Raw genomic sequence first — 12,749 nt, forward strand, 5'->3', positions numbered from 1 at the left:
GAAAAGCTACGGAAAGAAGTTTTCCAAAACAGATAAATAAATATATAACCTATACATTGTGTCACATTTGGAAAGCTCAGTGCAACAAAATTATACGAAAAAAAAAAGTAGAACAACTTAAACACCACAACAACCATAGTTAGATATATTAATTCTACCTTAAATGTCAAGCATAAAAATTATAATCTTACCTAAACCCATGGTTAGTGATAATGTTTTTAGGTGATAATATCAGTGAACTGAGTTTAAAATTTGTCCGCAGCAAACTTTATATGTATCGGGGAAAAGAAAAATGTCTGCACATTGTTCAGTGAGAGAGAGTTGAGTGGAAAATAAGAGCAGGGGAGCCATTCATATAATAATTAGTCTGCACAGAGTGAGTTGAGTGGAAAATACGATCTGGGGAGCCATTCCATATAATAATTGGGTCTCAGTATTATTTGAAGATGCCGTCATAGTGACAGAACTAATAACGTAATGAACTTATAATTAACCATTTATCAGAAGTCAGAATTGGTGCGCATTACAGTCTTTGATTTGGACATTATCCAATTAAGTCTAGGCGACAAATGCAGGAAAAATCAAGGTACTAATCCATCTTTACGTTAAGTCCCTGCAGAGAATGCAGTCGGTGCCGGCTAGTATGAAATCATTCTATAGTAAGTAATACGACCTACTACAAACAAGGAATAGCATAGATAATAAGGATAGGATTTGAAGGTTATTGAAAAATAATATGGACAAAGAAAGGTTAACTTGGTAAGCTAAAGTATGATTAATGGTTTGGCTGTGGCTCTCATGAAATTGACAAAAACTCTATTATCATTTAAAAAAGAAGCTAGAAGATGAAGAAGTAAGGTTAGATATCAAAATCTATGTAATATTCGATCACTTCAGACTGCACCCTCACAGATGACAGACAGACACTTGTTTATAAACTATTAAGGAATCTAGATACAGTACAAAGATGATGATCATCACCACCTAAGCAATAATTTCAGTCAGCTGAAAAATACAAAAAGTTGTTCTCTCAAAATTAGGTAAAATAATTATAGATATTATATGTTGAAGATGGTTGCGAAATATTATTTGACACTTTAAAACGAAGTAACATACTATATCTTGAAAGGAAAATAAGCACAGTGAAATTAATATTCACATGTTTACAATTAAGCTTGATGAGTGACAACTATAGGAAACCTATCATTGGTTTGCTCACTCACTGAAAGCCATTAAACTTGAGGTACTAGGTAATTTTTCAATGATGGATTAGTATCTAATCACCAGTAAATCATTTGATAACAGCACTTCTACTTCTTTGTCCTATGATAATCAGTAACAACACAAGTTTAGTCCTTCACTATCAGTAGAATGTCATATTGCAATCGTAGGACTGAAAAAGTGAACGGGCGGCATATCTTTTCCGCAATAATTACTTGCATTTACATTCATATATGCAGTACACAAGGACCAGTTTCTAGCTATAACTCTGGTGGTGGTGAGTGGCTTTTTTTCCAACCACCAGTAGCAATAAGCACCCCCCACCACACGTTCACAGTATTACATTACACGATTAGATCAACCAACATGAAAGAAAAAAAAAGGGTTGCTGCAGCCTGCAGGGGTTAAATGAATGCTACAAAGACTACCAAAATATTTTGTTATTATCTGTCTACTCAGTTTTCCTTGCATAAGAATTTTCAGCTTAACCGTCTCCCGTCTGTAATTAGGACAACATTTTTTTAATGGTAAAGGTAATACATATGCTGATAGTAAGTACTTATTGTCTGATTTTCTTTAATATAGTTCGCATTTCAATTTCAAGGATAAGCCTTACGACAGAAACCTTAATTGCTGGCATTTGTCATCAACCACTGGCGGAAAATGCAAGCTTTATCCATCAGGTGATTGATAGCAATAAACATGATAACAGTAAAAGCCTTCGGAATAGACTTGCAAGATTATCGCACAAACGAGTATATGTGATGATTTCGATAGGTGGATTTGTACACTTGGTGCAATTTATATCTGCAGAAAAAAAAAAACATGCACCAAATATATAAAGCGTACATGATCAGGGAAGAATACCTCGCCAAAGTATGCAATTAGAAGTCTAAAATCTTATCTGCAGACTTTTAACCACTGCTAGTTAATGTCGGGGCTCTATCCCCAATTACTGCAATATAGTACAGCCAGAGGAAATCTAAACTCCCGAGTGTCATGCTGCTATCAATCCCTGTCTTGTTGAGTTGGTAGATTTCACTTCGTGCCTGGTTTTAGGAGATCACAGTGACGTAAATGTACATGTAGGGAGTCCGGGGACATGACAGAGGAGATGGTAGTGTACATGCAATATATATAAGATGACACATGGTTGGCTCACAAGTCGGCATGCAGCTCACAACCATGTGTGAGATGTAAAAAGACGTAAAAACGAGTTGTTTTGTTTTTTCTGACTCAACTGTCTAATCCGGGACTTATTACGTCTTTTTACATCTGACTCACAACTGATAAAATAGTAGAGTAGTTTTTTTTTTTTAATCAGGCACAAAATGACGCTTGGCTCAAATAGCTCTGAGTAAAATGTACGCGCGGTGTCATACTTCGAACCAGATATCTGAAAAATAAGAAAACAATCCGATATTTGACTCACCCCGAGTTAGATCCATATTGCAAGTCAAACCCAAACAAACATGGCATTAGTCGGACACTCATGACTCATCAAAAGGTCTAAAATTTGAATCCCACTTACGCCAGTCTAGAAATATTTTTCTTTGGTTGGTTCCCAAACTACTTTGCAGATTTCTTACACGGGAGGTTTTGAGAAAAAAACCAAAATTTACCAAACTACAGAAGAAAACACATTTAGATGTTGACCGGTGTTTGTTGTGGACGTCGTAATTCATAGGTGTGGCCGCTTGATCCACACAAAAAATAACTGTTTACATTAATGAAGTTTGGTTGGCGCATCTCTAACAAAATTTAATTTTAGCAACAACTAAGAAGTACATTTTTTAAATCATTTCTATTTCCCAACTTAGTAAGCCCCAGCCAAATGTTTATGATATCAGCTTGCGCATAAATGATAAAATACTTTTCAGAAATGTATATAAAAGCTTGTGCGCCATAGTTTCTAAACACAAACCTAAACCCAACATAGAAAAAAAAAAGTAGAGTGAGACGGAGGAGAATAGGAAAGCTGCTTGCACGAAAAAAAATAATCATGGAGTTCATCAATGGTTTACAACCTATACCCATACTTCTGTACTTTGTTCTTCCTTTATTGTTCTTGTTGAGTATTGTAGTTAAGAAACGTTCGAAACTACCGTACCCTCCTGGACCAAAAGGGTTACCGGTGATTGGAAACATGTCGATGATGGATCAACTGACTCACAGAGGGCTAGCTCAACTTGGTAAAAAATACGGTGGAATCGTTCACCTGCGCATCGGAATGCTTCATATGGTATCTGTCACCTCTCCTGAGATAGCTCGTCAGGTTCTTCAAGTACAAGACAATATTTTCTCTGATCGGCCTGCGAATGTAGCAATTAAATACCTGACTTATGATCGCTCGGATATGGCTTTCGCGAACTACGGTCCGTTCTGGAGACAGATGCGTAAAATATGTGTCATGAAACTTTTTAGCAGGAAACGTGAAGAATCATGGAATTCTGTAAGGGAAGAAGTTGATTCTACAATCCTGACCGTGTTGCCGCAAACTGAGTCACCTGTTAACATCGGGGAATTAGTGTTCATGCTCACTATGAACATAATCTATCGTGCAGCTTTTGGGTCAGACGTGGTTCAAGGTAAAGCAAAAGAACATTTCATATCCATTTTACAAGAGTTTTCAAAGCTGTTTGGCGCGTTTAATCTAGCCGATTTCTTCCCTGGGTTAAACTGGCTTGATCCACAAAGTCTTACGGCAAGACTAACAAAGGCTAGGAAGTCACTGGATGGATTTATCGACAAAATTATTGACGAACATATGGAGAAAAAGAAAATTAATGGGGGCTGTCTTGATGGGGACGACGATATGGTAGATAATTTGCTTGCATTTTACAGTGAAAATGGCAAGAAAGATGTTGCTCATGAGGATCTTAAGGTTTCTATCACTCTAAGTCGAGATCATATCAAAGCTATTATCATGGTAAGCACAGTAGTAATCAAAATTCATCATTAAAATATTTGATTAGGCCATTTAACCAAACAATCTTAGGACTAATTTTTATATAGTTTAGCTAAAAGTTTATGGTTTAATTTCTCTATGAAGCTATCTTATGTTGACTCTTTACAAGAAAAGGAATCCTCAACAACCTATAAAAAATAATATCAAGATTCAAGAAGTACTTAATTTAAATAATATAATAACAAAGAAAATTGTTCATAACTTTAATCATATTATAATCTATTAGTTTATGTAGATTCTAATTCTGTAATGTTTATAAGATGCTGAGGCTAATTATTGTGTAACTTTTTTTTAACAGGATGTAATGTTTGGAGGAACAGAAACAGTGGCATCTGCAATAGAATGGGCAATGGCAGAACTGTTACATAGTCCAGATGATTTAAAGAAAGTTCAAGAGGAGCTAGACGAGGTAGTAGGACAAAACCGTAGGATCCAAGAGAGTGATCTTGAAAAATTGACATACTTAAAATGTTGCATAAAAGAAACACTAAGACTTCACCCACCAATTCCACTTCTTCTCCATGAGAACTCTCAAGAAACTGAAATTGGTGGTTACACAATTCCAGCCCGATCACGCGTTACTATCAATGTGTATGCTATTGGGCGTGACCAAGACGCTTGGGTTGATGCCGACACATTTAAGCCATCGAGATTTCTCAATGAAGGTGCTGCTGATTTTAAAGGAAGTAATTTTGAGTTTTTACCATTTGGATCGGGTAGACGTTCTTGCCCGGGTATGCAACTAGGTTTATACGGACTAGAGTTAACTGTCGCTCACCTTCTTCATTGTTTCTCATGGAATTTACCTAATGGTATGAAACCTAGTGAGATGAACATGAATGATATGTTTGGGCTCACTGCACCAAGAGAAGTTCGACTGGTTGCAGTACCTAGTACTCGTTTGAATTGCCCTTTATTCTGAGCAGAAGGTTACAAGATGCACAAATTTGGCCTCTTTCTGGATTGCTCTCTTCAGTGTGTTTGTGAGTGAACTGTGTTTTCTTCAACTTTGCTAGGCATGAGGTGGTCGAGTCCTCTGGCACACCACACTCTCGTACATTTAGGATAATTTAGACAACTGGTATTTCCCTTCCATTTCTGAGTCTCTCATGATGGTACAAATGTAAAGAGTTGGAACCAAAAAGAAACACTGTAATTGTTGTGTATATATGCTATCTTTTGAGAGATTAATAATGAAAACTACTATAATGTTTGCTTTAGTTTTTCTTTTCTTTTTTGCCCAAAAGCTTGTGAAAGCCAAAGGTTTATCTTTATCGACATACTTTTTGTTGGGTGTAAGAATATTTGTGTGTTGTACTTGAGTTACTGAAAATGGCTTCTGGAACCGAAAAAATCAATAAAAAAATCCAAAGATTCTATTCATGATCTGAAGATTACCTACCAACAATTGACAAGTCAATTAGTGCACCACTTGCGGATTTGGAATGGAATCAGTGGAGACGTGGCCCCATTTGTATGGGGTGCGACCTTCCCAGTATGCAACGTGGCCCCATTTGTATACAGTGCGACCTTCCCAGTATGCAACTAGCATTGTGCCGCCAACCCAATTATTATTTTCGTTTAGTATCTTAAGATTCTGAACAGTTTCAGAATGAGGTATTGTGTTGAAACAAACAAGGAATAGAAAACTCAATATTGTTTTCTTCTACCGGGGTAAGCTTTTTAGAGTTGGGAATTATTCTGTCTGAATAATTACTCCCAGGGTGATCCGCTAAATTCCCAATCAGTCACTTTCTTGTTTCTAAGCTAAGTTACCGACAGCCAGGAAGACGAAAAAAAGAAAAAAAACTGAAAGACAGACCAGATCAATTGAAATCTCAGAAAGAATGAGAATTGAATAAATGCAGTAACCCTTAATAAGCTACAAAGAAGAATGATACCAAAATTTGAGTTTCCATTTAATCAGAACCTTGACAATGGCATTTTAGCAATCCGACAGTGTAACAAAGTGAACACAAATAACAAGTGCTCTTGAATTATGATGCAATGTTTTGCTAATATATTTGATGTAAATCGTCAGAATTCCTAGTACACAGACAAATTGATGTTGCATTATCTTTAGCCCTTTTCCGACTTACAACGAAAATATAACAAGAAAGTAGAGTTAACCAAGAAAAGTGTGAAGAGCTAGTCAGATGTGCATGTAGCCACAATTTCAATACACATGGCCATCAGATCTTCCAAACTGTCAGTCACTACTCAATTTCCTCAAGTAAAAACAATGAATGTACTAAGGTTTCTTTAGATTCCAGTTACCTTCCAATATCAACAGGCTTAGAGAGTTTCACATCAAAACACGGATTATAGCAAGACCAACAGCAGAGATAGAGACGAGTGTACCAATGCAATACTTAATCACATCATACTTTGCTGCTTCCAGTTGAGCCCTCAAGGCATGAATTTCCTGAACGAATAATATTCAATCAATGCCACTAGTCTCATTTCGCAAACCCAATCATGTATATGAATGCAGTCATAAACTTACCCGATCAAGCTTGTTTGTCAGGTTAGATGTTTCTGCATTCTGATTCGCCAACTCATCCCGTATTCGTCTGCACCCATCGTTTACATAATAATAAGGTCAAATGACCAGACAGATAACGAACATACCTATCTTTAGTACCAATAATTGCTATTCTTTATTTTATCTTTATATTTTGATAAGCATAACTGATGCTCCTTACCCTCTTTCAAGATTCAAATCCAGACGTTGTCCAGCAGTGACTTTATCAATTTCATACCTACATTGAAAAGGTGCATTTATTTATATATGGTATTTCTGAAGGAACAAAAAGAAAGTTACATGCATTAACATAATCCAATAATGTAATCCATTCAATCCAACAGCACTGAGAGCAAACCTCAGTTCGCTGCGCATCTTCTCAATATCGCTGCGGAGTTTTTCAGTTTCACGCTGTTGTTGAGAGAAATTGTGCTCCTGTTCTCATATTTAACAGTTAATCAGGAGGTAAAGAACAGTAGACTAGATACAAGTATCAGATGCTTCTTCTATAGCTTAAGGAGGCAATATTTCAACGGCACATTTCAGGGTAAGCTGGGCTGAAGATTGAAACCCTAAAACACCTGGTAAAGGTAACCACCATTTACTTGACAAGGTTTCCTGGTGATAAATGTCAGTTTGAGGCTGGCCTTCCTATTTGCTGTTAAACTGGAGAGGTATGTGCCATTAGAGGGTATAAAACATATATAATGGAGGACGCAAGAGCCGAGATGGCAAGGTATGAAACAAAACTTATGCCTCAGAACACTCTATCAAGCAACTTTCAAATAACCCTTAACCAGGATGAGAAAAAGCAGCAGCAGTGCTTTCAATATTTATAAATTTTCTAGCGCAACATCTAGATTGAGGAAGTTGCACATGGATCTATAATCTTACAAGTGGACACCTCTACCAAAAATAAAGCAGAAATGGCTGCCTTCTCTTTTACTACTTTTTCATTAATATTTCACCTTTAAGTGCAACTATTTAAGTTCCTAGGATGATAAACAGTTGAACTTCTGGAAAGATAGACTCAAGAGAAGTTCATTATGATTATGACAGCAAATACTTACAATATATGGCAATTCACAAACAAAGACGAGATGTAATCAGTTATAAAAACATGCATAAAAACAAATAACAGCCCTATGAAGAAACCAAATGAGAGTGCAAAGTCTTTTCTCTTCAAGGACCCGTTCTTCAAAATATTGAAAGGCACAAGTCCTATATATATTTTTTACAAATGCATTTATCCTCCTATCCCTAGCCAATATGCTCAGTTTTCAAACATAATAAATTAGTGAAAAGATGATTTTCTTGACAAAAAAGAAATGCACAGATCCTCAAGATCGTGCTTCACAGAATCACACTAGAGTTCTGGAGAATACAAAATGTAACATAAACATACTCAAGTTTGATGTTTCTTTAGATAGTTGAATCAGGGAACGGTATAAACCAAGTCAAAACAAAACTATATTCATGTATTCTATTAGGTATATCTACAGGCAAAATGTGACATTATTGAAAGGTTTAAGAAACTAACATTTGCAAAAGAAACATGCAGTAAGTACCTGGGAACTGTTAACTTGAGATTTGAATTTGGAGATATCAGCTTCTATGGACATTTGAATCTACAAAAACAACAAGAACATATAAAACTCAATTATAACATAAAACTTTTAACAATTCGCTGACAAGATTTAATGAAGAAAGGATAAACTAATCAAATAAAACCAGACAATGTCTAAACCTTACCTTTTGCATTTCGCCATTGGATACATAGAGCTGAGCCACATTTTCTAAGCTATCACTCAAAACTTGTGTCACAGCATCTGTTATTGCTTCCGCATGCTTTGATTCAAAACCTTCTTTCTCTAATTTCCTAACCTGAATAATAACACAAACATTTAATCTTCAATAAGCACTTAAATCCCCAAAACTACCGAATCTCAAACCCTAACCCAACAAAAACCACAAAAATAAACAAATCATATACACAGAAAAACAAAATCGGAAGGAATAATTACCAGAGCTAATGTATCAACAAGAAACGCTCGTTGTTTACCATTATATGTCATCTGCGAAATCTGCCTACAATCAAATCCATTAAAATGAGGACTCAAACATGGAGAAGACCTGATCGATAATGAAGACGAACAAATTGGATATCTATCAGCAATTATTGTTGTCGTCGGAGCTAAAGAATTAAAACCTCCACCACCACCACCTATTTTATACAAACTAGACCTAGAATTTGTTCCAAATAGAACCGCCCTTCTACAAGCCATTAAAACGATTCTTAATCAAATGTCCTAATTAGGGTTTGGAAAATCTTGAAAAGGAGGGTGATCTGATGAAAGCAAATCCTCCTTTTCGTTTATTTGAGAAAAATTTTGTGAGAAATGGAATCTTGATTTTGATTTCTTGGGATTAAAGAAAATGGAAGAAGTGGGAAAGTAAATGAAATGCGGAAATGAGGGGAAAGGGGAAATGATGGATGGTCCGAAAGAAACGGAGTTGAGGAAATCTTGGGAATTCTTCTTGTTTTATGATAAACCAGAGAAACTGTATTCTTATTGTGATGGAATTTTCGGTATTTTCTTTCCTGTACGCAAACGCAAATAGGTATCTGAGATTCTGATATGGGATGAACCCGATCAGAAAATTCACCTCGTTTATTGTGCCATAGTCCAATTGGTTTATTTTTCCTACTGTTTCAGCCCAAATGTTGACTTACTGTTGGATAAGTTGAAGGGTAACTGAGGGGTAAGAGCAAGTCCGGTGGGGTGGGCAAATAGGCATACCCCCGTAGTGGAACAGGCTAAGTGGCAAACTAACTGCGCAAACGCTAAGATATGAGCGTTTGTCCATCCCGTCTCAAATTGAATCGATCCGTTTCAGGACAGTTCTTATGACAATGAACAAAAAAAATATTTATTGAACCATATGGATGAACAAACTGGGTTTTCTACCATGAAAAACTAGAACAAAATGAACACATTTGGTTTTTCAGGACCCACTAATATTTCTTTTTGATATAAAATGTTTTGTAGGATAAAGATAAAATATAAAATATATTATTTAGGTAAAATAAAATAGGATGAAGTGAAATAAAATAAGATATAAAGTGAATAAAAAGTTATTAAAGTAGTTGTTGGGAATTAGGAATTGTACTGGGCGTGTGAGGAATAGATGCGGGCGGTGGAAGAAAATTCGCCAGCGATTGATGATGGCTCGCGCGTTTCTGGCTCAAACGCCAGCGCTTGTTCCAAGCTCGCCCTATCTTACACCGAGCGCGCTACATGTTCCATCTCACTCGACAAACCAACAAATTTGTTGGTTTGTACATCCATTTTTCATGTTTGTTGATTCCATAGTGGGATCAAAATCAACAAATCCTTGTTTTGTTGAGTCCATAGGAACTGCTCTTAGGAAAGACAAGCGGTTGAAAGTTGAAACTTAGCTCATTGGCTGTAGTTGAGACGATCGACCTGGATTGGCTGATAGCGGATAGTTCATCTAACCGCTTTAATTTATTTATCTGTAAATTCAACTCTTTTCGCTTTTAAAATCACACCTATCACACCCATAATTTCAAAGATATCTCTTCCAATCTCAAGCCAATCATTTTTAATATAAAATTTATCTTTTAATCTCAAATTTTTTGTGCATAAATCAAAAGAATTCCAAAAATAAAAATAAATGGCAAGTTCATCACAAACACAATATACTCCAACTGAACATGCTTCATCACCAAAAGTTTGTGGTCCATAATATAGTCAGGATGAAGATAAACATATTTACAGAGCACGTATAGTTTTTACGCTTGATAATGTCAATGGTGTTCAACAACAACATAACACGTATAGTGTTTACGCTTGATAATGTCAATAGTTTTCAACAATAACATAACACGCTTTGGAAGAATATTTTATTAACAATTTAATCAAAAAAAAAAACTGGGAATCCACGAAATCGTGAAGTTGCTGGATCATCGGTCATTTTAATACAATCAACAAAGACATGAATAATTGGGGGATAGATGATGCAAATGGATCGTTACAAAATGAATGGTGAAACTAAAGTTGATAACTAACTTATAGAAATTTCAAACTGCAATGGAGAAAAACTCAAGGAATGGCAAAAATAAATAAGAAACACTAGTTTTAAGTAGAAGCATGTTTCCACATCCTCAGAAAGTTGAACCAATATACCCTAATTTGTAGACAGGATATCAAGTACTAAAGGAATCACTATATGAGACTTCAAATGTTTCTCAACAATGTGAGTTTCTTTACTCTTTATCGTAAATAAACTCAAACCCTTAACCCGATACTAATCTTGATGTTAATAGAGATGTTGATTGATGGAATTGACCGGGTATCAAAAGAACAAAAAAAAATGCAACTAAAGATGCTGCACAATCATCAACTTCAGAATTCAACATTCAAGACTTTTTTGAAAAACAAGAAAAAAATGATATTGTTAAAATAGTTGACCGTAAGAAAAGGACTGCAAAAATGAGGAAAAAAAATATCCTTGATGTTCATATGAGAGGAATCCTGAAAATGGACACGTCAAGGATAATTCTGCACAATGATAAGGGTGTAAAGCTGAATGTGGTGAACTTCATGTAGAAAAGGCTCGATTATAACACATAACAACAGTTGAAATTGACTCTGATCAAGATGACCCCTTAGATGAATATGTCAATGGTGACATTGTTGTGCCAAAACCTGCAGAAGCGTTAAGTATACACGCCTGCAATGGTACTCGATTACTTCCAATAACACAATCACACACAAAACCACAAAAAGAGAATGTATTTAATGAGGTTGAATCCTCGGGAAAATAATAAGCAATTTTATATATTACTCGGAGCAATATGCAAAGCCTTTAGCAGAAGAGGAGACTTCTGGTGTAGTTCTACTAGGTTATCTTTATTGTTATTTATACATATCAATAGGATGGACACATTCCTTAACAAGGATTAATTTTATTACAAGTATAGGGTTTCCTAACTTAAATCTAAGAGACAAACTTCTTAAGTTGTTATACTTATGACACAAGTAATGGTTCTAAACCCAACTAGATTTCCAAATGAAAAATCGGGGGTCTAACAACCACACCCAATATTTCGCTTAGCAAACTTTATAGAATAACTCCAGTACACATTCAAGAGAATCAACTAGACAATCAGACTCAATCTTAAGAAAAATATATCAAAGAGTTATATCTCAATTTATCAATTAAATCAGCAATCAAACAAATAAGAATTTGAGAGCCCAATTGAATATAAGAAATAACTTGGACGGTATCAAAAACCAATATCCAAGTGTCAATCAATTTAATCAAAAACCAAAGGTTGGATTCATAATTGATTGAACTTACGCACAACCTGTGATATTTCAATTATATAAGAATCTATAATGCGAAAAAGAAATAACACAGACGCTGGAAATTTTGTTAACTAGGAAACCGCAAATGCAGAAAAACCCCGGGACCTAGTCCAGATTAGAACACCACATTGTATTAAGCCGCTACAGACACTAGCTTACTCCAAGTTAACTTCGGACTGGAATGTAGTTGAGCCCTAACCAATCTCACACTGATCAAGGTACAATTGCGCTCCTTACGTCTCTGAACCCCAGCAGGATTCTACACACTTGATTCCCTTAGCTGATCTCACCCACTACTAAGAGTTGCTACGACCCAAAGTCGAAGACTTGATAAAAAAAACCTGTCTCACACGGAAAAGTCTATAGAGTAGATAAATTTGTCTCCCACAGATAAACCTATGAGTTTTGTTCCGTCTTTTGATAAATCAAGGTGAACAGGAACCAATTGATATACCAGACTTATATTCCCGAAGAACAGCCTACAAATATCAATCACCCCACAATAATCTTAATTGTATGGTAGCGAAACAAGATATTGTGGAATCACAAACGATGAGACGAAGATATTTGTGACTACTTTATATCTTGCCTATCGAAGATTAAATCTCGAGCAAATCTTAAAGAAGATAATACTCAATCA

At 35.7% G+C, this 12,749-nt stretch overlaps 2 protein-coding genes across 2 annotated transcripts; one reads left to right on the top strand and one right to left on the bottom strand.

Moving 5' to 3' along the window:
* Nucleotides 1-3,124: 3,124 nt before the first annotated feature.
* Nucleotides 3,125-5,409, top strand: LOC113288769 (cytochrome P450 84A1-like). Its single transcript, XM_026537887.1, has 2 exons — nt 3,125-4,150; nt 4,488-5,409. The coding sequence occupies exons 1-2, from the start codon at nt 3,224-3,226 to the stop codon at nt 5,109-5,111; spliced, it is 1,551 nt and encodes a 516-aa protein (XP_026393672.1). The 5' UTR covers nt 3,125-3,223; the 3' UTR covers nt 5,112-5,409.
* A 742-nt stretch (nt 5,410-6,151) lies between these two features.
* On the bottom strand, nt 6,152-9,331 carry LOC113288770 (protein FMP32, mitochondrial-like). The gene is made up of 7 exons (XM_026537888.1): nt 8,738-9,331; nt 8,466-8,597; nt 8,282-8,341; nt 7,072-7,148; nt 6,895-6,951; nt 6,696-6,762; nt 6,152-6,614 (listed from the first exon to the last, which is right to left on the bottom strand). The coding sequence occupies exons 1-7, from the start codon at nt 8,996-8,998 to the stop codon at nt 6,495-6,497; spliced, it is 774 nt and encodes a 257-aa protein (XP_026393673.1). The 5' UTR covers nt 8,999-9,331; the 3' UTR covers nt 6,152-6,494.
* Nucleotides 9,332-12,749: the final 3,418 nt, after the last annotated feature.

Source organism: Papaver somniferum, chromosome 6 (genome assembly GCF_003573695.1).
Source record: "Papaver somniferum cultivar HN1 chromosome 6, ASM357369v1, whole genome shotgun sequence".
Classification (NCBI taxonomy): Eukaryota; Viridiplantae; Streptophyta; class Magnoliopsida; order Ranunculales; family Papaveraceae; genus Papaver; species Papaver somniferum.

Bases quoted from the DNA above. Each gene is read 5' to 3' on its own strand.
- LOC113288770 (XM_026537888.1), bottom strand. From the start codon at position 8,998: ATGGCTTGTAGAAGGGCGGTTCTATTTGGAACAAATTCTAGGTCTAGT. The intron at 6,763-6,894 runs GTAAGGAGCATC...CGATGGGTGCAG, and splicing joins GATTTGAATCTTGAAAGAGG to ACGAATACGGGATGAGTTGG. The intron at 6,615-6,695 runs GTAAGTTTATGA...TTATTCGTTCAG, and splicing joins TGACAAACAAGCTTGATCGG to GAAATTCATGCCTTGAGGGC.
- LOC113288769 (XM_026537887.1), top strand. From the start codon at position 3,224: ATGGAGTTCATCAATGGTTTACAACCTATACCCATACTTCTGTACTTT. The intron at 4,151-4,487 runs GTAAGCACAGTA...TTTTTTTAACAG, and splicing joins ATATCAAAGCTATTATCATG to GATGTAATGTTTGGAGGAAC.